The 27,705-nt window shown below is 45.3% G+C and overlaps 1 protein-coding gene across 1 annotated transcript; it reads left to right on the forward strand.

Moving 5' to 3' along the window:
• Positions 1–22,253: 22,253 nt before the first annotated feature.
• Positions 22,254–27,465, forward strand: LOC138800363 (histidine N-acetyltransferase-like). The gene is made up of 3 exons (XM_069982019.1): positions 22,254–22,567; positions 26,273–26,500; positions 26,646–27,465. Exons 1-3 carry the CDS (start codon positions 22,385–22,387, stop codon positions 27,255–27,257), a joined length of 1,023 nt encoding a protein of 340 aa, XP_069838120.1. The 5' UTR covers positions 22,254–22,384; the 3' UTR covers positions 27,258–27,465.
• Positions 27,466–27,705: the final 240 nt, after the last annotated feature.

A 27,705-nucleotide genomic window follows, 5' to 3' on the forward strand; every position in this document is an offset into this window, starting at 1 on the left:
AAACACAACGCTGGACATAAACGTCATCCAGGAGGCTGGAATTAAGTTTCCATAACCCCCTACCAAGATCTGGACGTTTGGCAACTCCCAGACAGAAACACAAGGCCAGGTGATCGGAGTATGGGACGGCTTTCTCATTTATCCCACTAATAGTTTCTGTGGGATTCACAAACGCCAGATCTATTCTACTCCTCCTATCACCACAGCAGTATGTGAATTTCGGCCTCCTTCCACCCTGTGTAAACACATCACTCAGACCAGCCTGCAAAATGATATTATTAAGGACTGTAGAGCCCCTGGCCACAGCTCTGCCGGAGGACCTGTCACCTGATGACCGGGCAACGTTAAAGTCTCCAGCTAGTACAACGGGAATAGAGGTAAAGAGGTATGGCTTCACCTCATTAAACACATGGATCCTTTCAGTCACTGTCTGTGGGCCATAGATGTTAATAAATCTGAGCCGTCTGCCGTGGACAGTGACCTCAAGGACCAGACACCTCCCCATAACAACCTCTGTCATCCTATGCACAGTCACGTCAGTGGTGTTAAACAGTATGGCTACTCCCGCATAAGGCTCTACAGCCAGCGACCAAAAGGACGGACCAGATGTCCAATCTCTCTGGGCCTCAGACAACAGTCCAGATGACGTCAGACGTGTGTCTTGTAAGAAGATGACATCAACATTAAGGTGTCTGAGATGGTCGTATACTGCATGTCTCGTTTTTCTTACTTTTATACTGTTGGCATTACTGGAGACAATGTTTAATGAGAACCCAGCCATGAGAAGACAATAGAAGAATACCATATTAGTGACTGCCATCATCACATGTCAGAGTCGCTGTCTCTACCCCCAGTCTCCATATCTGACTGTGTCGGAGTGTCTACAGTAGGTGTTTTCTTTTTTGTGCGGGGGAGCCCTGTGTCCTCTTCACTCTCTTTATCAATCCTTCCTAGCTCTTTCTCATAGTCACCATCTGATTCCGAGAGGAAATCATATCTATTAGATAAGACCATGATTCCATCAATGGTAGTGACTGGTTTCTTGGCCCTCTGGCCAGCGCTGGGACTCTCCTCAGGTTTTCGGGTGGATGGGTCTTTTTTCTTCCTCTTATTGCACTCAATTTCCTCAGATACAGATGGTGACATAGAGGAGGCTGTCTGTGACTGCTGTTGGTCTGAGGTGGCCTCTATGGGTGCTTGTACCCCCTCTGTGCGTCTCTGTACCCCCTGTGTGTGTGCTTGCACCCCCTCTGATGATGGACCTGGTGTAACATTGTCTGACCCCTGCTGGACCTCCTGTCTGGTCAGTACTGTCCCTGATATTAGAGCCTCCTCCTCTAAGACGTCTGTCGCTGCCAGCAAGTCCTGGTCAGGGAGGTCTCCACATATGTTGTGCCAGGCATCTGGGCATTTCCTGTGCGGGTGGCCAATCCTACCACATAGGTTACAGCGGATGTTCTTACAGATGGAACTGACATGGCCGACCTCCCCACACAGGTTGCACCTCAGCACCGTGCACACACTCGCCACATGACCAAGTTAACCGCACTTAAAGCATTTCCTTGGCTGACCGGGGTAGAAACAGACCCCCTTCTCTCTCCCAATAAAGAAAGAATTGGGGAAATGCAGCGTAATGTTATTGTGCTGGCGCAGTTTCACCAGTGCCCGCCACCCTCCAGTCCAGATACCATCATCATCACGGGCTTTGGTGAGGTCAGACATGAGGTCACAGTGTCGCCTGAGCCATACCACTATATCCTGGGGGGGAACAGACTAATTCCAGAAGATGATATTTACCGTGGCTGTATCGGGCTTAGAAATGGGAATGAGGATGAAATTACTCCAGCCCTCTGTGTCCCTAAACCTGGGAAACTGCGCCCAAAACCGATCCAGACTGGACATGAGCTTAAAGCTAACGTCATAGCCCTGTCTGTCTGGTAGGTTTATTACGGCCAGGATGTCGGCTGGTGTAAACCCCATCTGGTGGCACAGGAGCTCCCAGATGACTAGTCTCCTGGCAGGGAGGTCTTCCTTGTTGCCCTTATGCTTGAACCTCACCACGTTCCTCCTCTTAAACGCCTGGCCGGTATAATGGGCACTGGGGGTGAATGATGCAGCACCCCGACTCCAGGTGTTTCTGGGAGGTTCCTGATGGGGGGCACTCTCAGGGGCTTTAGGGTGAGGATCTGTACTAGAGGGGGCAGCCTTAACATGTGGGGGGCTTAATAGGGGGAAATCACATGCAACATTATTTTTAACCTCCTCCACCCCATCAACCATGGCATCATCAGATGGTTCCATCTCCCACACAGACTGCGTATCCCCTCCAACCCCTTACCCCTCAGGTACACCATGACCACCACTACTGTCCACAGTCTGACACCCAGATAATTGTCCACTGTCCTGCTGCTGTGCAGTGTTGGCTGGGACTTGTGGTGCCGATGTTGCTTCTCCTGGGACTTGTAGTCCATGTGCTGCTACCTGAGGGTTATGTACACCAGGATTAACATTACTGTCCACAGTCTCACACACAGATGACTCTCCACACTCTCCAATGTCCTGCTGTTGTACAGTGTTGGCTGGGACTTGTAGTGCATGTGGTTGTCCCTGCTGGTCTTTTTTCTCCTTCTGGAACACAAAGCTTGGGGCCTGCAGGATGACACGGGGCCCTCGCTGGGACATAGACGCAGCGTCTGAGGGTCTGGACTGGGATGATACAGTCTGAGCTTGGGCAGCAAAGCGTTCCTGGTTATGGTAAGTCTCAGCCAGAGGCCCCATCCTCTCCAGGACACAGTCCATCTCCCTCACCACCTCAGCCAGCTCAATGCTCAGGGAGTGCAGTTTGGTGTCATACAAGGTGTTACTCTCTGGTTGCACAGTTTTTAGGTTGTATATACAGTCAATCTGCATTTGCAGCAGTTGCTTATGGTTAGCTCCCCCATCCTCCTTACCAGACCTGGGATCTCCTCCGCCATCTGCAGCTCAGGTGCTCTCTCTGGCTCCTTCTCTGCTGCTGCTGGTCTCTCTGGCTCCTTCTCTGCTGGTCTCTCTGGCTCCTTCTCCTCTGGTGTAGGTCTCTGTGGTCTCTCTGGCTCCTTCTCTGCTGCTGCTGGTCTCTCTGGCTCCTTCTCCTCTGGTGTAGGTCTCTGTGGTCTCTTAGGCTGTTTGCAGTCGCCTGGTTCCTGCTTTGTTGCAGATCTGGTCTTGCCTTGACCCACCATCCTGGAGACCATCACCTGCTGCCTGATGTTCTCCTGCAGGGTCTGTCTCTCCAGAGATGTCCTCTTCTGTCTGGGTGCAGGAGTGGGGGGCTGTGCACCTGCTGCTTCTCCTGCTTGTCTCACCATGTGCTCACCTTGCTGGCTTGGCCTTGGACTTCCTGCTGCTGCTGCTGCTGCTGTTTTCTCACTGACTTCCATCTTGTTATCTTTCAGTTTACTTGTGCTGCTTACGTTCTTTTGATTACTAGAAACTTTGGGATTTTCATCCACCTTAGAAAGAGCTTGGGAGTTGTCTCCCAGTGTAGGCCTTGGAGCCTGGGCCTCGCTTGGGGAGCTTCCCCACCCAAGGTGGCCCCGCCCTGGGCTTTCTCCAGGCATCAGAGCAATGCAGGAGAGCTACAAACACACGTCCTCACAGATAGGAGGCAGTATTATAGTAGTTATATTCTTGTATATAGGAGCAGTATTATAGTAGTTATATTCTTGTATATAGGAGCAGTATTATAGTAGTTATATTCCTGTATATAGGAGCAGTATTATAGTAGTTATATCCCTGTATATAGGAGCAGTATTATAGTAGTTATATTCTTGTATATAGGAGCAGTATTATAGTAGTTATATTCTTGTATATAAGAGCAGTATTATAGCAGTTATATTCTTGTATATAGGGAGCAGTATTATAGTAGTTATATCCCTGTATATAAGAGGCTGTATTATAGTAGTTATGTTCTTGTATATAGGAGCAGTATTATAGTAGTTATATTCTTGTATATAGGAGCAGTATTATAGTAGTTATATTCCTGTATATAGGAGCAGTATAAGGCTGGGTTCACACTACGTATATTTCAGTCAGTATTGTGGTCCTCATATTGCAACCAAAACCAGGAGTGGATTAAAAACACAGAAAGGATCTGTTCACACAATGGTGAAATTGAGTGGATGGCCGCCATATAACAGTAAATAACGGCCATTATTTCAATATAACAGCCGTTGTTTTAACAGCAGATATTTGCCATTAAATGGCGGCCATCCACTCAATTACAACATTATGTGAACAGATCCTTTCTTTGTTTTTAATCCACTCCTGGTTTTGGTTGCAATATGAGGACCACAATACTGACTGAAATATACGTAGTGTGAACCCAGCCTTATAGTAGTTATATTCTTGTATATAGGAGTAGAATTATAATAATTATATTCCTGTATATAGGGGCAGTATTATAGTAGTTATATTCTTGTATATAGGAGCAGTATTATAGTAGTTATATACCTGTATATAGGGGCAGTATTATAGTAGTTATATTCCTGTATAGAGGAGCAGTATAATAGTAGTTATATTCTTGTATATAGGAGCAGTATTATAGTAGTTATATTCTTGTATATAGGATGCAGTATTATGGTAGTTATACCTTCCCCTCCCCATAGAGAAAACAGTAATGCTCAGACGTGCTGAATGTTCCTGTGTATGGGGAGGACGAGGGCCGGGTAGCAGAGATGAGCAATGGCTAGACAATTGCTTGACTATCAGTTATTGAAAGTATATGGGGACTCAGATTCAGATTTAGTTCTTAATGGATTCTCTAACTGGTCTAATTATGAGAACACTCCTCACAAAAGCTTACAATCTATGAGGAAATAGGAGACACAAAAGAAGAAGGCCTCTCTGCTTCTGTATAGCACTCAGCCCTGGAATGAGGGGATGCTAATGAGCTGCAGAGTGAGAGCGGTGATGTTACCTGCCGATTGGATGGGCTTTATGGTGCACCACTGCGCCTAACTGACTTATCATGGTCCCTGGTGGCCAATAGGGCTTCCGCAGGGGCACACTACTCTCTGGCACTTCTGTTTAATCACTCTCTTCTGGGGGTTACTATAGAGGTTTTGGGGGGGTACACCTATGTCTGTGGTGGTCGATGGACCTTTAGTTCCCCCAGGGCCAACTGATACTGTTGTGTGGTAGGATGGTGGATACGCCCTTGATGATCGTGACATGCAGGTGAACTGAGGTTTGATTTTGTCCCTCCCTGTTAGTAAGGGAATTATCTGAATAAGTTTCAAGGCCACACCGAAATCACTACATGCAGCTCCTGTAAATGTCCAAGGGTCCTTGTACAACCTACCCCTCGAACTGAGAAAGAGATATTACAGAGGCCAAGTTAAATTGATTATTGAGGATTAGAAAAAGCCTGGCTACTTTCTTGCAAAAACAGCACCACCCTGTCACTAGGTTGTGTGTGGTATTGTAGTAAAGCTTCATTTACTTTAATGAAACAGAGCTGCAAAACTCACTCCCAAACTGAGGACAGGAATCGTGCTGTTTCTAAAGTAAATCAGTAATGTTTCATTAAACCTGCATGGCCCCTTTAACTCTGCTTCCACTAAATGTGCTCCAGCCTATTAGCTCATATTCCTGGATGGAGAATTCCCACAAACAGTAGAAGTGCAGACCCTTTCCTAGGTGTAGAACGCACACCTGACATACTCTCATGGTCTCTCAGGCTCACCTTTTGCTACTCAGCTTGTACTCCATGCCCTTTTCAACAGCTCATATGAAGTTCTCTCCAGCAGCTACTCAGCTCATCTGGCTAGGCCTTGTCACAGCAGGTTTTATGTGGAGCCTATTAGCATACTCCACCCACCTTCTGGGAAGTTCTACCACTTACTAAAGCAGTTCCATCACAAAACTGCAGGGGTCGCTGTTACATCAACAATCTGTGTGTGTGTCAGACATTGTAGCCCATTCTATGCCAGTCACTATAACTGGTACAGAGAATACATAGCATAATTTACCTACAAACCATATTATTACATTGCAGAAACAGCATATTACTAGACAGCTGCAATCCTAGGCCCAGCCCCACAAACTGCGCTCTAGGACACTACATGAAGACCCTACTCACAAGAGCTTACAGTCTATGAGGGAATAGGAGACACAAGAGGAGTGAGGGCCCTGATCACAAGAGCTTACAATCTATGAGGAAATAGGAAAACACAATAGGAATGAAGCCCTTGGTCACAAGAGCTTACAGTCTATGAGGAGAGAGGAGACACAAGAGGAGTGAGGACCCTGATCACAAGAGCTTACAATCTATGAGGAAATAGGAAAACACAATAGGAATGAAGCCCCTGGTCACAAGAGCTTACATTCTATGAGGGAATAGGAAAACACAATAGGAATGAAGCCCCTGGTCACAAGAGCTCACAATCTATGAGGGAATAGGAGACACAAGAGGAGTGAGGACCCTGATCACAAGAGCTTACAATCTATCAGGAGACACAGTAGAAGTGAGGATCCTGGTCACAAGAGCTTACAATCTATGAGGGAATAGGAGACACAAGAGGAGTGAGGACCCTGGTCACAAGAGTTTACAATCTATGAGGAAATAGGAGACATGAGGAGTGAGGACCCTGGTCACAAGAGCTTACAATCTATGAGGATAGAGGAGACACAAGAGGAGTGAGGACCCTGATCACAAGAGCTTACAATCTATGAGGAGACACAAGAGGAGTGAGGGGCCTGATCACAAGAGCTTACAATCTATGAGGGAATAGGGAGGACACCAGAGGAGTGAGGACCCTGATCACAAGAGCTTAGAATCTATGAGGAGACACAAGAGGAGTGAGGGGCCTGATCACAAGAGCTTACAATCTATGAGGGAATAGGAAAACACAATAGGAATGAAGCCCCTGGTCACAAGAGCCCACAATCTATGAGGGAATAGGAGACACAAGAGGAGTGAGGACACTGATCACAAGAGCTGACAGTCTATGAGGGAATAGGAGACACAAGAGGAGTGAGGGCCCCGATCACAAGAGCTGACAGTCTATGAGGGAATAGGAGACACAAGAGGAGTGAGGGCCCCGATCACAAGAGCTTACAATCTATGAGGATAGAGGAGACACAAGAGGAGTGAGGGCCCTGATCACAAGAGCTTACAATCTATGAGGGAATAGGAGACACAAGAGGAGTGAGGATCCTGATCACAAGAGCTTACAATCTATGAGGGAATAGGAGACAAAAGAGGAGTGAGGACCCTGATCACAAGAGCTTACAATCTATGAGGAGACACAAGAAGAGTGAGGGGCCTGATCACAAGAGCTTACAATCTATGAGGGAATAGGAGACATGAGGAGTGAGGGGCCTAGTCACAAGAGCTTACAATCTATGAGGGAATATGAGACACAAGAGGAGTGAGGGGCCTGATCACAAGAGCTTACAATCTATGAGGATAGAGGAGACACAAGAGGAGTGAGGGCCCTGATCACAAGAGCTTACAATCTATGAGGGAATAGGAGACAAAAGAGGAGTGAGGACCCTGATCACAAGAGCTTACAATCTATGAGGAGACACAAGAAGAGTGAGGGGCCTGATCACAAGAGCTTACAATCTATGAGGGAATAGGAGATATGAGGAGTGAGGGGCCTAGTCACAAGAGCTTACAATCTATGATGGAATATGAGACACAAGAGGAGTGAGGGGCCTGATCACAAGAGCTTACAATCTATGAGGATAGAGGAGACACAAGAGGAGTGAGGATCCTGATCACAAGAGCTTACAATCTATGAGGAGACACAAGAGGAGTGAGGGGCCTGATCACAAGAGCTTACAATCTATGAGGGAATAGGGAGGACACCAGAGGAGTGAGGACCCTGATCACAAGAGCTTACAATCTATGAAGAAATAGGAGACATGAGGAGTGAGGATCCTGATCACAAGAGCTTACAATCTATGAAGGAATAGGAGACACAAGAGGAGTGAGGACCCTGATCACAAGAGCTTACAATCTATGAGGAGACACAAGAAGAGTGAGGGGCCTGATCACAAGAGCTTACAATCTATGAGGGAATAGGAGACATGAGGAGTGAGGGGCCTAGTCACAAGAGCTTACAATCTATGAGGGAATATGAGACACAAGAGGAGTGAGGGGCCTGATCACAAGAGCTTACAATCTATGAGGAGACACAAGAGGAGTGAGGGGCCTGATCACAAGAGCTTACAATCTATGAGGGAATAGGAGACATGAGGAGTGAGGGGCCTAGTCACAAGAGCTTACAATCTATGAGGGAATATGAGACACAAGAGGAGTGAGGACCCTAATCACAAGAGCTTACAATCTATAAGGAGACACAAGAGGAGTGAGGACCCTGATCACAAGAGCTTACAATCTATGAAGGAATAGGAGACACAAGAGGAGTGAGGATCCTGATCACAAGAGCTTACAATCTATGAAGGAATAGGAGACACAAGAGGAGTGAGGATCCTGATCACAAGAGCTTACAATCTATGAGGATAGAGGAGACACAAGAGGAGTGAGGATCCTGATCACAAGAGCTTACAATCTATGAGGATAGAGGAGACACAAGAGGAGTGAGGATCCTGATCACAAGAGCTTACAATCTATGAGGAGATAGGAGACACAAGAGGAGTGAGGGGCCTGATCACAAGAGCTTACAATCTATGAGGGAATAGGAAAACACAATAGGAATGAAGCCCCTGGTCACAAGAGCTTACAGTCTATGAGGAGAGAGGAGACACAAGAGGAGTGAGGACCCTGATCACAAGAGCTTACAATCTATGAGGGAATAGGAGACACAAGAGGAGTGAGGACCCTGATCACAAGAGCTTACAATCTATGAGGGAATAGGAGACACAAGAGGAGTGAGGGGCCTGATCACAAGAGCTTACAATCTATGAGGATAGAGGAGACACAAGAGGAGTGAGGGGCCTGATCACAAGAGCTTACAATCTATGAGGATAGAGGAGACACAAGAGGAGTGAGGGGCCTGATCACAAGAGCTTACAATCTATGAGGAAATAGATGTGCTTGGTTTGTACATAAGATAAGCAGTAGACATGATGCTGCACGAGCCAGTCACCTTTCAGATTCATGGCGCTCCTTCCCTATAACAACCACTCATAGTCATAGCAACCACTCATAGTCATAGCAACCACTCATAGTCATAGCAACCAGTCATAGCTGAGCTTTGATTATACCAGAGCAATATGCGAAATGAAAGCTAAGCTGAGATTGGTTGCTATGGGCAACAACGAGACTATTACTGTGAGGTGGTGCCATAAATCACCCTCTTATATCTGTACACACAGAAGCCGGGAGGTGATCGGCTTACGCTGCTTTATATCTATTACTAACTCACTGCCCCATTATAGTGCATGTAGTGTGAGGGATTACATTCTTTTACCACACATTCAGCTGTGAGAAGCAAAAAGTTTCATACTTCCAGTACTTATCAGCTACTGTATGTCCTGCAGGAAGTAGTGTATTCTTTCCACTCTGACACAGTGCTCTCTGCTGCCCCCTCTGTCCATGTCAGGAACTGTCCAGAAGTAGCAAATCCCCATAGAAAACCTCTCCTGCTCTGGACTTCTACCTATGAATGTTCCGTGCAATGCTCCACAGTAATATAAGCAGGAGCATTCATCAGTTCTGCCGAACAGCCACTAGAGGGAGCAACACGGACAAGGTCATGTGACTACCAAACGGTACAGGAGTCAGGTGATGTGACGCAGATGAGATTTTGGGGATGGATAGTAAATATCTTCTCTTGTTTAAAGTTATCGGAAGTTTCAATGAATTCTCAAAGCTTACAGATATGGAGAATCCCCTGAAGAAGCCGCCATGGCGAAAACAGTTGTGACGCCTGTTACATTGATAGTACTGCGAGTATCTTGTGAGTATTAATAAAGTATTTCTAACTAAAAATGATCTGTAATAGCGGGCTACTCTTCTTCTTCCTCTTCAGTGCAGCGATCCTGTAGGTGTTGGTGGGGGGAGAGGGGGTTGTACACCTGCCAAAATCACAGGACCAGCAGATGGTAAAGGGACTTCTGAATAGGAGAAACCTCATACCAGGGACTATGGTAATCTGATAGGTGCTCTAGTCTCCATGTGGAACAGTGGTGAAGCTGGAGCAGTAAAATAGTCAGAGCTGGATGAATGTTCTGCAGGACTCTCCGAGCGTTACCGGCCCCAATCGTTATAAACATTGCAGGTTATTCTGATCGATATTTTATTGGGATATATATTGTATTACAGATGCACAGGACTAATATTGCTAGGAGTCATAAAATACAAAATAATCATAATAAATCATAAATAAATAAAATTAAGCATAAAGCCATCAAAAATAGCACAGAATTACTATGTGTACATAACAACCTATACATAAAGGCCGAAGTATAAAGTAAAGGGGAGGGTGGAAAATTACTCAGAAAAACTTCATCGCTCCAGTTCTCTTCTCTATAATACAAATTGAAAACCCAAAAAACAATGAAGTGTGCTGCCATCTACTGGTAGGCTGAGGTATGTCACATTAATTACATAGCTACAGCTGGTATAAATAATAACTATAAAGCATGCTGGTATAACCTGGGTATCTCCTGTGTATAATTATATATGTACAGCTGGTATAACCTGGGTATCTCCTGTATATAATTATATATGTACAGCTGGTATAACCTGGGTATTTCCTGTGTATAATGATATATGTACAGCTGGTATAACCTGGGTATCTCCTGTGTATAATTATATATGTACAGCTGCTATAACCTGGGTATCTCCTGTATATAATTATATATGTACAGCTGGTATAACCTGGGTATCTCCTGTATATAATTATATATGTACAGCTGGTATAACCTGGGTATCTCCTGTATATAATGATATATTTACAGCTGGTATAACCTGGGTATCTCCTGTGTATAATGATATATGTACAGCTGGTATAACCTGGGTATCTCCTGTGTATAATTATATATGTACAGCTGCTATAACCTGGGTATCTCTGGTATATAATGATATACGTACAGCTGGTATAACCTGGGTATCTCCTGTATATAATTATACAGTATATGTACAGCTGGTATAACCTGGGTATCTCCTGTATATAATTATATATGTACAGCTGGTATAACCTGGGTATCTCCTGTATATAATTATATATGTACAGCTGGTATAACCTGGGGATTTCCTGTATAGAATTATCTATGTACAGCTGGTATAACCTGGGTATCTCCTCTATATAATTATCTATGTACAGCTGATATAACCTGGGTATCTCCTCTATATAATTATATATGTACAGCTGGTATAATCTGGGTATCTCCTGTATATACTGTAATTATATATGCACTGCTGGTATAATCTGGGTATCTCCTGTATATAATTATATATGTACAGCTGGTATAACCTGGGTATCTCCTGTATATAATTATATATGTACAGCTGGTATAACCTGGGTATCTCCTGATATAATTATATATGTACAGCTGGTATAACCTGGGGATCTCCTGTGTATAATTATATATGTACAGCTGGTATAACCTGGGTATCTCCTGATATAATTATATATGTATAGCTGGTATAACCTGGGTATCTCCTGTGTATAATTATATATGTACAGCTGGTATAACCTGGGTATCTCCTGATATAATTATATATGTATAGCTGGTATAACCTGGGTATCTCCTGTGTATAATTATATATGTACAGCTGGTATAACCTGGGTATCTCCTGATATAATTATATATGTACAGCTGGTATAACCTGGGTATCTCCTCTATATAATTATATATGTACAGCCGGTATAACCTGGGTATCTCCTATATATTATATAATTATATATATGTACAGCTGGTATAACCTAGGTCTCTCCTGTGTAACCTGGGGATCGTCTAGTAGAAATTTATTTAATTGCTGTTGATTTAGTGACCTAGTGGTGTCAGTGTTGTACAACCAATATGACTTCCTGATTCTACTGTTTATCATTGGTCCCCAAAGTGATCATTTACTTTGTTGTTGGCCCCAAATCCTGAACTTATCAAACGTTATTTCCTGATATCACCGGCCCTGATTTCCTTTTGATTTGTTATGTGGGTTTTAGGGTATGTTCACACTGGGTAAATGTGGCAACTCTCTGAGCGGAGGCGCGCAAGTCCTCTAATAGACAAACTATGGGATACTGAGGCAGGCGGGATTCCGCTGCGGAACTGCGACACATTTACTCAGTGTGAACAAATACTGTACTACAACTAATAGGGGAAGAGTGGAAACTCCACCACCACCTCTGCTCCTTGAGTTCTGTTTCTGCCCTTTCCTGCCTTTTATTTCTGTTCTTTGACCCTTACTCTGATTCCCTTCCTATTCCTGAGACCTTCTCCTTCTTATTGGATAATATCCTGGCTCTGACACTTTGGCCTCATCTCCTCCTTCTGCCCCTTCGTCTTTCTCTGACATTATTTCTATATTCTGCACTGGTGACCTGAAGTCTTCATGGAGTTTGGATTACGTGTAACGTGTGACCCTGACTTGAGCTTTTCTGGACCTTCTCATGACCTTCACATACCCTTGCATCTTAGGTTCATCTCCTTCTTCCTTCCAGCTCCAGAATACAGAGAAGGAGCTGAGCTGGTGGAGTTGAGGCCACGGTCTGTACTGTCCATATTCCAAGCCTCTTGAATAGAGATGATTGAACAGCGGAAAATCTTAGGTTCTATAGAACTCGAACCTTGTTGAACCTTCCGCATTTGATTCCCGATGCCTTCCCGGTCTGTGGGGAAGGAGGAGACAGCCCGGGTACCGCCTGGAATCCCGGGATACAGCTTATTACTTAGGGAGTACCCGGGCCGTCTCCTCCTTCCCCACGGACCGGGAAGGCATCGGGAATCAAATGCGGAAGGTTCAACAAGGTTCGAGTTCTATAGAACCTAAGATTTTCCGCTGTTTGATCATCTCTACTCTTGAAATCTTTTTAAGTGCTCCTCATCTTGTTCCTGTGTACTTTTCCATCGTGGCATATTACTCTCTATTATAGTATCCTGTTCTTCATCTTCCCCATCTGTTGCCCTGACTTCGAATTGTTACTCTAAACCTCAAACCAGGGTTCTATCTCAATTATGTCCCAAGACCAGCCTGTGGTGGAGCCAACCTTGAAGCTTGGAGAAACTTGGAGAACACAGGATGCCCAGTGTCAGAAGAGGCAATGTCTACAAATAGCTGTAAGGGATCCCCTTTACATCATTCTGGCCTTATAGTGATGCTGATAGTGACGCTGGACAGTCAAGTGTATCGGTATCATTTGTCTTTGAAGAACGATATTCCAACATCTATAATATTTCTGACAGGCAGCAGCTGTGTAGACAGGTCCATGACGTCTTCTTACACGCATGATGCGTTACGTGTCATACAAGCTGAGATGGATGAGTCATTGACTCTCAACACTATCACCGCAATGGAGCGAGCACGTATTCAGGTCATCAGATGTTTGGCAGCGATCTATCCATGGGACAAATATTGGATAAAACGTTAAATTGGGGATGATATATTTTACCACGTATGGCCAATGCCAATGGCTCGGTCATGTCCGGGAAGGATATTGAGTTGGGTTGGGTTTTTTCACATGATGCTTGGCAGCTGTAGGTGGAAATGTACAGATACATATTTATGGATGACAAGGAAACACCTCTTTTCTTGTTCTACCATTTTCTATAGAGAGTATGTAAAGAACAGTGTCCCAGTTATGTCACTGAATCCCCACTGTCCAAGTATGATGATGAGCGGCCTTACCAGAAACAACACCAGGAACAGCTGGAATCGTTAGATCGCCCGGGCGGCCCACAGAAGATAGTGGCGGTCTTCTCCTATTCCACGGAGAGACGGCAGCAGATCGTTGCCATCCTGGTCATTTGTCTGTCAACTTGTTGAAAGACAAGCGACAGCAACGATCATCCAGCATCGTTCATGTTGGCTGATCATTGTCTTCTATTACACCAGATGATTGTTGACCGTAATGGGCAATATCGGCCAAAAATCGCTTAGTGTAAACGGGCCTTTAGAGTTTGGAGGAATGAAATAATTCTAATTTTTATTGCAGGTGTCCGATCTGGAGTCTGTTATGGCCTTTGAATGTATTTGATGCTCTAGAGTTTTTTTTTTTTTTTTACTGTAGGTCTGAATTTATTAAGTCAGAATTAATTTTGGTGACTGATCTGGGGTCTGAATTTATTGAGGGTTCTAGTCTGGAGTCAGAATTAAAGAAGCAGTTCACCTTTTTTTTTATCCCTCCCCCAACTGCATGCTGCCACAGATACTTAATAATGATGATTGGTGTACTGCGGCACAGCTTCATTCTGGTCCTACGATGCCATTCAAATCTCATGGGCGTTGACTTCATGGCTCTTCTGACCCCTCTTCTATCTCCAGGGCTATTGAAGGACGAAAGTCAGGGTCTCCAATGCATCTCTATGAGAATAGAGCCCCCATTGAGTTCCATGCATAAGCACTATTCTGATTAATACCAGGCATGGGATGTATCCATGGCCACTAGATCTTCTGGCACCAGCTGCGACTGTACACAGATCAGGGGAGAGAACCATAGTGACAAATACTCTATAATACTGACAGCCAAATTAATTTTATTTCTTTAGGGGTCACATCTGGTGCCTAAATGACTTATAAAATGAAATCTGGACAAAAAGAAGAAACTTTTTGCATAAGCGTGTCTCCACATCTGTACTGAACAGGAAGACTTGGCCCAGCACATAAGTATTATGGACAGGACATCAGAATGGGGTCCTAGGGGTGGTGAACCATCCAAAGCACAATAAGTTATAATATGGAAGCCCTACAACGTGAGCGCCCACGTTGAGCTCAAAAAGAGATGAAATCTATGGAAACTCTGCTATAATTTAGCCATAAGTACAGCTTCTGGGGAAATAAGACGGAATTACGCGTTTGCTTTTTTCGGAAGACATCTGTGTGCACTTGAGATCAGTCTGGGAGCAATCAGTCCCATCATTTATAAGAATACGCCATCATTCTCTCTAATGAGCAGTTTGTGCTTATATTTACATCTGAAGGGTTTTAAAGAGTCTTTTTATCCCCGGTACCATGGAGCTCAAATAGGCTTACCCGCATCACGTGGCCCTACAACGTCATATGTACCATGATAATTCCCTTTAATTGTGTTGTGCTGGGGATCCGTGCCTACCCCCAACATTATATTTCTAAGAGGAAAAAGAAATTCATTGAGTCGCCTTATTCCATTCATAGGATCGTTGTAATAGGGGGAAAAAAAGTAGGACACATGAGAAAAAAAAAAAAAAAAAAGTTTATTGAGCAAAAAATTCCAATAAGAAAACTGAGCCGAGCTTTATCAATGTGGCAACAATGGTCTTATGGTTCATATCTCGGTCAGGTTTTCGTTTACCATTAGGTGGAAAAGGAATCTAGTACTTTTCCTGAGCTCAAGGCTGGTGGTCACCACTAAGGACTAGGAACACCCCACAAGACATTGTGGAGACTAAAGGCCCTATTACATGAAACGATTATCAGTTGTATCCGGCCGATATCGGCCATTACGGACGAGAACGTCTTGTGTAATAGACAATAAAGATCAGCCGGCATGAACGATGTCGGCTAATTGTTGTCTGTCATTGCCTTTCAACTTGTTGAAAGACAAATGATGTATATATAGTGTAGGGATCTTCCCGGGGGATGGTGTGTTTGGACACAGTTCACAGCAGACTTGGACTTGTACAATAACAGCTTGGCGTTTATTTGCAGCATAAACAGTCCATAACAGAAATGTAGCAACACTGTGCTTTAAGAACAAAACAAAAAGGTCTTGCCCGTCTGGGCGCTAACTAACACAGCAGGTTACCTCTCTGACACTTCAGTCGGCAGTATTGCGGGGTGTGAACAGGCCCCAGCAGCGGCTGTCTTCCCAGCTCTCACCAAACAGCATGCAGGCTGTTTACTCCTGTCTGAGAGCTAGGACCTGTACACTGAGCTCACCTTTTGCCTTCTCAGGCTGATTGGGATCAGAGCTCACCTGATCCCAAAACCCACACTGGATCGAGGGGGAGGGAATGGCAAGTCCCACTACCAAAACCTACCTGCCATTCCATGTAAGTCCAGGCCCGGCAATAATAAATAATAGCTCAGCAGCATAACACTGCTGAGCACAGATGCCTCCTGGACTCACCATCTCACACTATGTATCAACCTGGGTGAGATGTACATCCCCTCGAGCACTTTACCAGTGACATGTCCACATATCCCCCCCCTCTTCTTCAGACCGGAGGGCTGAGCATTTTGTCCCCACAGACAGTGTACCCTAGATAGGGCGTCAGCATTTGCCTGTAATTTCCCCGGCCTGTGTTCCACAGTGAAATTAAAGTTTTGTAGGGACAGAAACCACCTAGTCACCCTTGCGTTTTTCTCTTTGTTTATTTTCATCCATGTTAGGGGGGCATGGTCTGTCACTAACTTGAATCTCCTGCCTAGTAAGTAGTACCTCAGGGACTCTAGGGCCCATTTCACTGCCAGACACTCTCGCTCCACAATGGCGTAGTTTTTCTCGGCCGGGGATAGCTTCCTACTTAAGTACATCACCGGGTGCTCCTCACCATTCACGACCTGTAAGAGGATGGCACCTAACCCTGTGTTAGAGGCATCTGTCTGTACTAGAAACTCTCGCCTAAAGTCAGGGGTAACTAGCACAGGCTGTTGGCACAGGGCAGACTTAAGGCTTTGAAAAGCCTTCTCAGCCTCTGGAGTCCATGTCACCATTGCGGACTTCGCACCCTTTGTCAGGTCAGTTAGTGGGGCTGCAACTGAGGCAAAATTTGGCACAAACCTACGGTAATAGCCCGTAATACCCAGGAAAGCTCTGACCTGTTTCTTTGTGAGGGGTTGAGGCCAATTCTGTATTGCCTCAATTTTATTTAGTTGTGGTTTCACTAACCCCCTCCCAATAATGTAGCCCAAGTATTTGGCCTCCTCTAAGGCTAATGCACACTTCTCTGCATTGATGGTTAACCCTGCATCACTTATGGCATCTAACACCGCCTGGACCTTACAGAGGTGACTTTCCCAATCAGGGCTAAAAATGACCACATCATCGAGGTAGGCAGCAGAGTAATCACGATGTGGTCGCAGAATCAAGTCCATCAACCTCTGAAAAGTGGCAGGGGCTCCATGTAACCCGAATGGCATCACTACATATTGGAAGAGCCCATCAGGGGTGGAGAATGCAGTCTTCTCTCTAGCCTCAGGAGTGAGTGGGATCTGCCAGTAGCCCTTAGTGAGATCGAGAGTAGTTATGTACCTGGCATTACCCATCCTTTCTATCAACTCATCTACCCTGGGCATGGGGTAGGCATCGAACTTGGAGATCTCATTTAACTTTCTAAAATCATTACAGAACCTCCAAGTTCCATTGGGCTTTGGGATTAACACAATCGGGCTGGACCACTCGCTCTGGGACACCTCAATGACTCCTAGGTCAAGCATACGTTTTACCTCGGATGATACCGCCTCCCTCCGTGCTTCTGGTATCCTATAGGGCTTAAGGTTTACTCTGCTTCTAGGCTCAGTTTCAACATGATGACTAATGAGATGCGTACGCCCTGGTAGATCAGAAAACTTGTCTTTATTTCTCTGCAGGAACTCCGTAGCTTCCTGCTTCTGGGACACTGATAGGGTGTCACCAATCCTGACCGGAGGGATTGGTGGTGACAGATGACCAACAGGATTTGTCGCCACCAAGGATTCCCTGTCTTTCCAGGGCTTGATCAAGTTTATGTGATAAACTTGGAAAGGCTTCCTTCTACCTGGTTGGTGTACCTTGTAGTTGACCTCACTGATCTTCTCTACAATTTCATAGGGACCCTGCCACTTGGCTAAGAATTTGCTTTCTACCGTGGGAACAAGTATGAGTACCCGGTCACCTGGGCTAAATGTCCTGATTCTTGCAGAACGATTGTAAATTCTGCTTTGGCCCTCTTGCGCGCTCTGGAGGTGTTCCCTTACTAGGGGCATTACAGTGGCTATACGGTCCTGCATTTGTGCTACATGCTCTATTACACTCTTGTATGGGGTGGACTCACTTTCCCATGTCTCTTTCGCTATATCCAACAAACCCCTAGGGTGACGACCATAGACTAATTCGAAGGGAGAGAACCCTGTGGACGCTTGGGGTACTTCCCTAATAGAAAACATCAGGTAAGGTAGTAAGTGATCCCAATCACGACCATCCTTTTCCACCACTTTTTTTAACATATGTTTCAGGGTTTTATTAAACCTCTCCACTAACCCGTCTGTCTGTGGGTGATATACAGAGGTACGTAGGTGTGAGATTTTAAACAGTTTGCATAGCTCTTTCATCACCTTTGACACAAATGGTGTACCTTGGTCGGTCAAGATTTCTTTGGGGATCCCCACCCTGGAAAACATATAAAACAATTCCCGTGCAATTGTTTTAGATGCAGTGTTTCTTAGGGGTACAGCCTCAGGATAGCGGGTCGCATAGTCCAACACAACTAGAATGTACTGGTGACCCCTAGCTGACTTTACAATGGGACCCACCAAGTCCATTGCGATCCGGTCAAAAGGTACCTCTATGATGGGGAGTGGGACCAAAGGACTGCGAAAATGGGACACTGGAGCGCTAAGCTGACATGTGGGGCACGACTCACAGTATTTTTTTATGTCAGCATAAATCGCAGGCCAATAAAACCTCTGGAGGACTCTCTCCTGCGTTTTATCCGTCCCCAAGTGGCCCCCAAGGACATGATTATGGGCCATGTCGAGTACCTGACGCCGGTACGACTTAGGCACCAGAAGCTGTTCCACCACCTCGTCACTAATCTTAGTGACTCTATATAAGAGATCATTAGTCATAGAAAAATGTGGAAATTTTTCCTCAGCTTCTGGCTCCTGAGGTACCCCATTCATAACAGTGACCTGCTCTCTAGCATTTTTGAGAGTGGGGTCCTGTAATTGTGCAGTACCAAAATTATCCCTAGACACCTCTAAGTCTGGAACATTCTGCGCAGTGGGAGGAGCCTCTTCCTCACCTGCCAGGACCTGCAAAGGAAAAGCATCATTTTCATCCTGTACATTTTTATCATTTACCGTGGGTAATGCAATAGACTTAGGGGTCTCCTCACTCCTTTCAGGGGATTGTTGTTTTCCCCATAGAGCCCAGAACAAAGGAAAATCACGCCCCAATATCACATTATGCATAAGGTTTTTAACCACACCCACTTCATATTGTACCGTGCCTAGTTCAGTCCCGACATTAGCCAGTACTATAGGGTAAACCTTTGTATCACCATGTATGCATACCACACTCATATGTCTTTTTGGCACAAAGTCCCCAGTCACCAGGCTGGCATGCACCAGGGTGACAAGGCTTCCTGAGTCCAGCAACGCCTTAACAGGAAAGTCATTTACAGTAATGTTGCAGACTTGTGGTTCAGTCTCTAGTCCAGTGACTGCAACAAAAGACTGTTCCGCAAATAGCGACTGACGCCGGCTAGCGTCACACTCCATGGGCTCAGTGGTAAGAGGGCAATGGGCAGACATATGTCCCGTCTCATGGCATCTCCAGCACTGGATAGGGCCTGGTCTCCTTGGCAGGGAGTCCTTTTTAGGGCCACTTAGCCACCGGGGACCACCACCAGTCTTTTGCCCCTGAGACACCTCCTGAGCGCTCTTCCCTCTATCAGCACCCCTCCACACTCCCCCAATAGATGGAAGTCTCTTACCAGCTGACGGCACAGGTCTGGCACTCCGGGGAGGTGACGGTGCTGCAGGAACATCACGGAGGTAGTCCTCGGTCGCCTGGAACCTCTCCACAAGGCTGACAAGTTCGTCGGCACTCTTAGGGTCGCCTTGTCCCACCAAGCGTTGCAGATCAGCAGGAAGTGCGCGGAGGTAGCGATCCATCACGACCCTCTCTAGGATCTGTGCAGGAGTAGAGGTGTCTGGCTCCAACCACTTTCTTGCCAAATGAATCAGGTCGTACATCTGGGACCTCGCTGACTTGTCCAGACTGTAGCTCCAGTTACGGACCCTCCGGGCACGGACAGCAGCCGTAACTCCTAGTCGGGCGAGTATCTCTGCTCTTAGCCGAGGATAGTCCTTGACCTCTTGCTCACTGAGGTCATAGTAGGCCTTTTGAGGTTCGCCTGTTAAATAGGGAGCAATGACCTCTGCCCACTCAGTGGAGGGTAACTTTTCTCGCTCAGCCACACGCTCAAAAACCGTTAAATAGGCCTCAACATCGTCATCAGCAGTCATCTTTTGCAGCGCACGCTGCACAGCTCTTCTTACAGACAAAGTCTCTGGCGCGGCTGCTGCCACCAGCTGGGGATTAGCACCTGCAGACGCCTCCTGCTTTGCTATCAGGTGCTCAATAAATCTCTGTTGTTGAGCCATCGCTTGTTCGTGGCGCAGATTAGCATCTGCCAGAGCCTGTTGTTGCTGCCGATTAGCCTGCTGGTGTGCGGCCAAGGCCTGTTCATGGCGCAGATTGGCGTCTGTCAGAGCCTGTTGTTGCTGCCGATTAGCCTGTTGTTGTGCAGCCAATGCTTGCTCATGGCGCAGGTTAGCGTCTGTCAGAGCTTGTTGCTGTTGCAGACTCACTTGCATTAACTGCTTCATCATCTCCTCCATGTTGCTTGTCTGTTTTTGGAGTGAAGCCGCAGCCTTCACCCAGGACATAAGCAGCTGTAGCCAAGTTGATGCACACCGTTGCCCCTAGCAACTGTTTTGCCCGCTCCGCAGCACCAATTGTAGGGATCTTCCCGGGGGATGGTGTGTTTGGACACAGTTCACAGCAGACTTGGACTTGTACAATAACAGCTTGGCGTTTATTTGCAGCATAAACAGTCCATAACAGAAATGTAGCAACACTGTGCTTTAAGAACAAAACAAAAAGGTCTTGCCCGTCTGGGCGCTAACTAACACAGCAGGTTACCTCTCTGACACTTCAGTCGGCAGTATTGCGGGGTGTGAACAGGCCCCAGCAGCGGCTGTCTTCCCAGCTCTCACCAAACAGCATGCAGGCTGTTTACTCCTGTCTGAGAGCTAGGACCTGTACACTGAGCCCACCTTTTGCCTTCTCAGGCTGATTGGGATCAGAGCTCACCTGATCCCAAAACCCACACTGGATCGAGGGGGAGGGAATGGCAAGTCCCACTACCAAAACCTACCTGCCATTCCATGTAAGTCCAGGCCCGGCAATAATAAATAATAGCTCAGCAGCATAACACTGCTGAGCACAGATGCCTCCTGGACTCACCATCTCACACTATGTATCAACCTGGGTGAGATGTACACCCCCTCGAGCACTTTACCAGTGACATGTCCACAATAGCAACGATCTGCTGCCATCGCTCCGAGGAATAGGAGTGGTGGTAGCAGCCCGCCGCTATCTTCTATGATGGGCTGCGATTTAGCGATCACCCAGGCAGCCCCCTGGCTCTTATGTGCTTGTTGCCGACGTGCTCGTTTAGTCCTCTGCATCACCCTGTATAATAGGACCTTTACTGACCCAGTCTTCTAGTCATCATAATATGGCCTTTGACACTCTGATCCTTACACTTGCCTATTTTACCTAAGGTTCCCATCCATTTTCAGTACCTCTCTTGGCCGACAGTTATCTCTACTGGCTTCCCTTTCCACATGACTGTTCGATAGGGATGAATGTTCTTGTGTTCCCTACAGGGAGGGATAAGCTGCAGCCACCAGATTTAGTGTAGGCCATGGGTCTCCAAACTGTGGCCCTTCAGATGTTGCAATACTACAAATCCCATCATACCTGGAGAGCCAAATCCAAAGCTTTAGCTGTCCAAGCATGATGGGAATTGTGGTTTTGCAACAGCTGGAGGGCCGCAGTTTGGAGATCCATGGTGTAAGCTATATGGACACCTTTAGTTTCAACATCAACTTCAAGATCTAACCTATCACTTGCTGTATAATATATCCCACCCAGTGACATGCAGTATTGTCCTGGGATAATCCATCTTAATCATTTATCTATCAGTGCTTTTAAGGTTCCTCATAAAACCTTGTATGTAAGCTGTAATAAAATAAAACCTTGATTTTTATGGCTCCATCGGGGAAGGTTGGGGGTGTTGCACTTTTGGATCCTCTTAGTAGACCATCATGCAATCTATTATGGTGATACTGCTCATACTATTCATGGTATCTTTCCCAGCTTGGCAGGACCCTCGAATTCCCAGGATCTGTTCCAGCAGAAACCGGGTGTGTCATACTTGGTGAACTTTGTCCGTTTATATAATCATATTCTCTTGTGTTCAGCTAGAGCATTGATCTAGGTCGTGTGGTGACACTATGTCGGACAAAACTTCACTTCCACAAATTGACTTTGTACCTGCGAAAGCTGAAGACTATGAAGAAGTGATGTCCATCTCTGGTGGCATATACAATGGAACAGATTATCTTCCTTTCCGGTACCACGCATGGCTGAAGGACCCACAGAGAAGAATGATTCTGGCCAAGTGTGAAGAGAAAGTGGTGAGTAGAAGGGGGGTATTTCTCAAAGTGCAGACCACTAAATAAATTCAGACCCCGGACGGATCAGACACAATCCAGGCAGCCACATATTTCAAATCCACAAAGTTTCATGGGAAAGGGGGGATGTGGACAACTGACCCATTTACAACCTCAAAGTGACCTGGCACGTGCTGCAAAGAAGAGACATAGGGGGAGATTTATCAAACATGGTGTAAAGTGAAACTGGCTCAGTCGCCCCTAGCAACCAATCAGATTCCACCTTTCATTCCTCACAGACTCTTTGGAAAATGAAAGGTGGAATCTGATTGGTTGCTAGGGGCAACTGAGCCAGTTTCACCTTACACCAGGTTTGATAAACCACCCCCATAGTGCACTCCTCCAGTGTTTCACTTTTGTTCATAAATCCCCCTTTAAGTGAATCTGTGGTCAAAAAAAAAAAAATTATATGCCATTGTGTAGCCTCAGATCTCCTTATTTTAATTATGTTTTCTATTTTGTTTCTCTGCCCCCGATTCCTGAGATATGGGACCTGCATGCTTTTGTTTATAAATAATATTACAAGTTATGGATATTAGATTTCTGGTAATACGTTGATCCAGGAATTATTCTGATTGCCACCGGAGTTGGGATTTTCTACCAGTGATGGGGCAGTTGTCATCTGCCTCATAGGGCTTTTTGCCTTCACCTGGGTCAACACAGTAGGGTTTCCCTAGGTTGAACCTGATGGACTCTTGTCTTCTTTTAACCCTATTAACTATGTAACTACTTGGTTGACTACTGGTCTTTTTAGTAAATAGACAGATGGGTGGTCATTTTGAAAGAGTGTGAGATCTGGGCTCAGGGGGAGTGAATATGAAGTGGAGGGGTCTTAATCGGTCTCAGAGGGTTTGAATATGTGGTTTAGGGAGAAAGACAAATTTGGTCAGCTCTTCTTCAACACCGTTCATACTAGGCAGGAGCACATTGCTATGGCTGAAACTTACAAAAACACAAAAAATGCAACAGCTCGCCACTAGTGCCAAGATACAGACCCAATACAGATTTGAAAACTGCTAAAAGCAGCCCCCACAACTGGTAACTGGCTCTTGGTTACCATTTGCAAATAGTGTGAACCATCCTACCATGATAAGGTGGCCTCATGCTGGAATGGACCCTACACTGTACTTGGCCTCTCCATGGCATATAATAAGCCTATGATCTGGGCATGCAGGATCCAACCAATACTGGCAGAAATACTAACCACTTGGATGGGATGGATGGAGGGCATGACCAAGTAGAGGCAGCCACTCCCCCACCTGACACACAGGCAAAAAGACAAATTTGGTCAGCTCTCCTACAGCACTATTCACACTAGGCAGGAGCACGTTGCTATGGCTGAAATTGCAAACACAAAAACACAGAAAATGCAACAGGTGGTAATTTTTTCCGGTATAAGTAGGATCCTGCATGCACAGAGCACAGACTTATTATATGCCATGAAGAGGCCAAAGTACAGTGTAGGGTTCATCCCAGCATGAGGCCACCTTATTGTGGTGGAATTGTTGACGCTATTTGCAAATGGTATCCAAGAGCCTCATTATTTTATGGAAATTTCTTTTAGCAGTTGGTGGGTGGCTTTTAGTAATTTTCATACCTGTATTGGGTCTGTGTTTTTTTTTTTTTTTTTTTGTGTGTGTGGTTTAGGGGGCATGAATGAGACACTGGGAGTCTGAATATTAGCCTTGGTGCATGAATCAGATGAGGCTAAATATGAGGCTGAAGGGGTGTAAATATCAGGCTAGGAAGTGTGAAAATGAGCTGAGGGGGTATGAATTGGGCTTGGGGGTGAAAATATGAGGCTTTGGGGCGGGGAATATCAGGCTTAGGGTGTGTGAAAACAAAGCTGAGCAATCATTACTAGAACCATTGTATAAGGTCATCCACTGGTAGAGAGTTATTTTTATGATAGGTAATAGAGGGCTGTATCCCAATAGTAAAGAGAAATCACTCCCAGGTAATTTCAGAGTTTGGACCAATGTTGTGATAACTAGTGATGAGCGAACTTGCCAAATTGTTCAAGTTTGGCAACGTTCTCCAAACCAGAACACTCGGAGTTTGACTCCTTGCACCTGGCAGAGTTGGATGCTTCCTTGGGCTACCAGGAAAACATGGATACAGCCTATGGCTCTATACATATTTTCAAGGACTCTCTAGAATATTATCCAACTTCTCCAGCCACCATGAGTTAAATGCTAAGGGTTCTGGTCCGAGAACGTTGCCGAACTCAAACAGAGTTATGTCTTCCACAGCAGCCATGACATGAAAGTCATAATACTTTACTATCAGCCACAGTCTCAAAGCCCCCATGCCAGACAGTCATTTTACACTGTGACACCCTCAGGATGCCACTTTCTATAAGCCTGTCCCTCTCTTACCTTTGTCGGGTCACTCAGTCTCATTTACGCCACTAACATTTGCAGGTCAGACAACGCCAACTTGTCCTTCTCGGCCACCTTCTGGTAATTGAAGACCCTTTCATCTCTTGTCTCGTTTCTTAGCCATAGTTCACGGCCCTTTTCTTGTACAATGGAAAACAATGCAGAAAATAGTCTAGTTCTTTGTCCAAATCCATCAATCTTTAAGGAAACATGAGCTTCTCCGTGTGTCTCCATAGAGATAATTGATTTCCGCAAGAGCTTTCATTTTTCCTTCATTCATCTGTCAAAATCAGAATGTGAGTGACGTATGGACCTTATTGTGCCCCACCAACTATTAAGCATGAGGGTATAGCGGGAACCTACATAAACATGGGAACCTAGGAAAATGTCGGCATACAAAGATGACCTGGTCCATCTAGTCCTCTCTTATATAAACCTCTAGAAAAAACATCTATGTAAAAAAAAAATTAATTTAATAAATATTGAAACTAAAGGGGCTTTCCAGAGATTAATAGTTGTCACCAATCCCGGTGATATGTTCTACCTAGTTGATCTATGGAACAGTTTTTCAGCCAGGGGGTACGCGAAGGAGGGCTGAGGGGTACGTGCGCTCTGTATTTTAATCTATGTACAAATGGCCATGGGCGGCACTTTCAGGGGGCACTACTGACAGGGACAGCTCGCTGCTGTCAATGCGGTCACTGGAGTAAGGAGCTGTGAGGACCACCCACCAGCCAGCCAAGAGAGGAGGGCCAAGAAAGACCAACCCTCTTGCTGGACTGCTTGCTGTCTAGGAGGACATGGAAGAGACCATGTCTAAGTTACAAAGTTAAAATGGGGGGGTGTCACATGTGGAGGCGGAGTTCCTTGTGGTACATTAGTCCCTAAATGGCATCTGCCTGGGGGGGTCTTTATCATACAAATTCCCCTCTCCCCTCCACACACAAATGCAGCAGGATGCTGTGTACAACACTATAACAGTGGGCCTCATTAGTTAGTTAGTTAGGTAGTCCAGAAAAAAAAACATTTCTTTCAAAAAATTTGTAATTTACTTCTATTAAAAAAATCTCAAGTCATCCAGTACTTATCAGCTGCTGTATTGCAACGGTGCTGGACATCTTTTCTTTTTCTTTTATACTAAGAAGACTGCTGTATTTAGAGGACTGTCTATACTGATACATTGTAACAATTCCATCCTTTGTGGGGTCTAGATGTGATTTTTTTTTATTTTTTGTCTCTGAATTTCATTAAGATTGCTTTCATTTATGTTCGACTTACATTCGGACAGGTGGCCTTCGAGTCGTTCATATTGGTTGATGATGGAACTACTGCAGTGCTGGAAGGTCTTCGAGTAGCCCCCTGGTTAAGAGGACGTGGAGTGGCTGGGTTAATTCAAAATTTTTGCTTGGATACTCTACGTTCTGACCACCCAGAAGTTAAGAGAGTCCGTTTGACTCGGGTGGAGAATCCACCAGCCAGTCTGTTGACAAAATACAAAGTGATTGGTGACTCTAAGGTGGGTTCAATGCTCTTCATTTCTCAAATGACTTAATTCTCTGCGGTCATTGTTTGGTATTGCCAATGTCACACCCTTCTCATGATTATCTATCGATTTATGGCATTTCACACCAGTCTTCTACGTCCATTGTGTTTCCCATTAGGCGGTGATGCCATTTCATATTCCCGCTGACCAGTTGGAAAGTGCAATAAAATTACTGGATTCCCGAGTTTACAATCTGGACGTATCCAAAAACATATCGGTTCTGGGACCAGAGGAAATTCTTACATTCTTTGAGGAATCTAAGACAAGGGAAGAACTTCTTCCTGGTGGCTTACTAGTTCAAGGCTGGCTCCCTCTTAGCACCTGTAAGTCCAACCTAAATATTCTACTAAAACAAAAGATTGTCTGGATTTATTCACATGCAGGGGATTCAGGTGACTCAGCATCTTCTTCCAAGGTTACAGCCAGACACAGTGGGACCCATGCCTACCTAGAAGGTTTTCTGAGCCTTGGTACCCCGCCATATCCAGTGCCCTTTGCAGAAGGAATACACCGTCTAGACATTAACCTGTTTGGAAATGACCCATCTTGTGCCAAGGTCCATATCCTCCAGCAGTTGAAGATAAATGTACAATCATTGCCTGCAGGGGGCGGTATAATCTGCATCCTGTATGCAGATGAGACTCTCCGGACTGAGCTTGAACAACTGTGTGCGGGACTGACTCCATTCCATATCTCGAGAGAACAGATGATATTGGATATGGAGATCTAGAGATTCAATGGGTTCCACTTCTTTATCCTATTCAGGTTTTGTCAAACATTTGCACAGAAAATTATCAGATTTATTCCTATTGTTCTATATACTCTGGAAAACGTGGATTTCCATGCATCTTATCCTTTTCATCAACTTACTTATCATATGTATATCTTTGCAACCAGTTTGTCACCATTCTAAAAATAAAAGCTACAATGAAAAAAGACTGAAGGTATTTTGTATTTTGTATGTGGTCTCCATGAACTATTTGCTACTATTGTGAACACACACCTCCCACGCAGATCTCTGTGTCTCCATGGCTACAGACTACAAACAAATCCTTTGTGTAGTCTGATCCTGCATTCCTACCTCTGACAGTCTAAAATTTATGGAACAAGATACACAATTTGCCATAAATGTCTCACTCAGACCTTACTGGGAATCCTACGGTCAGGCTCACATGGAA

This window comes from Dendropsophus ebraccatus, chromosome 1 (genome assembly GCF_027789765.1).
Source record: "Dendropsophus ebraccatus isolate aDenEbr1 chromosome 1, aDenEbr1.pat, whole genome shotgun sequence".
Lineage (NCBI taxonomy): Eukaryota > Metazoa > Chordata > Amphibia > Anura > Hylidae > Dendropsophus > Dendropsophus ebraccatus.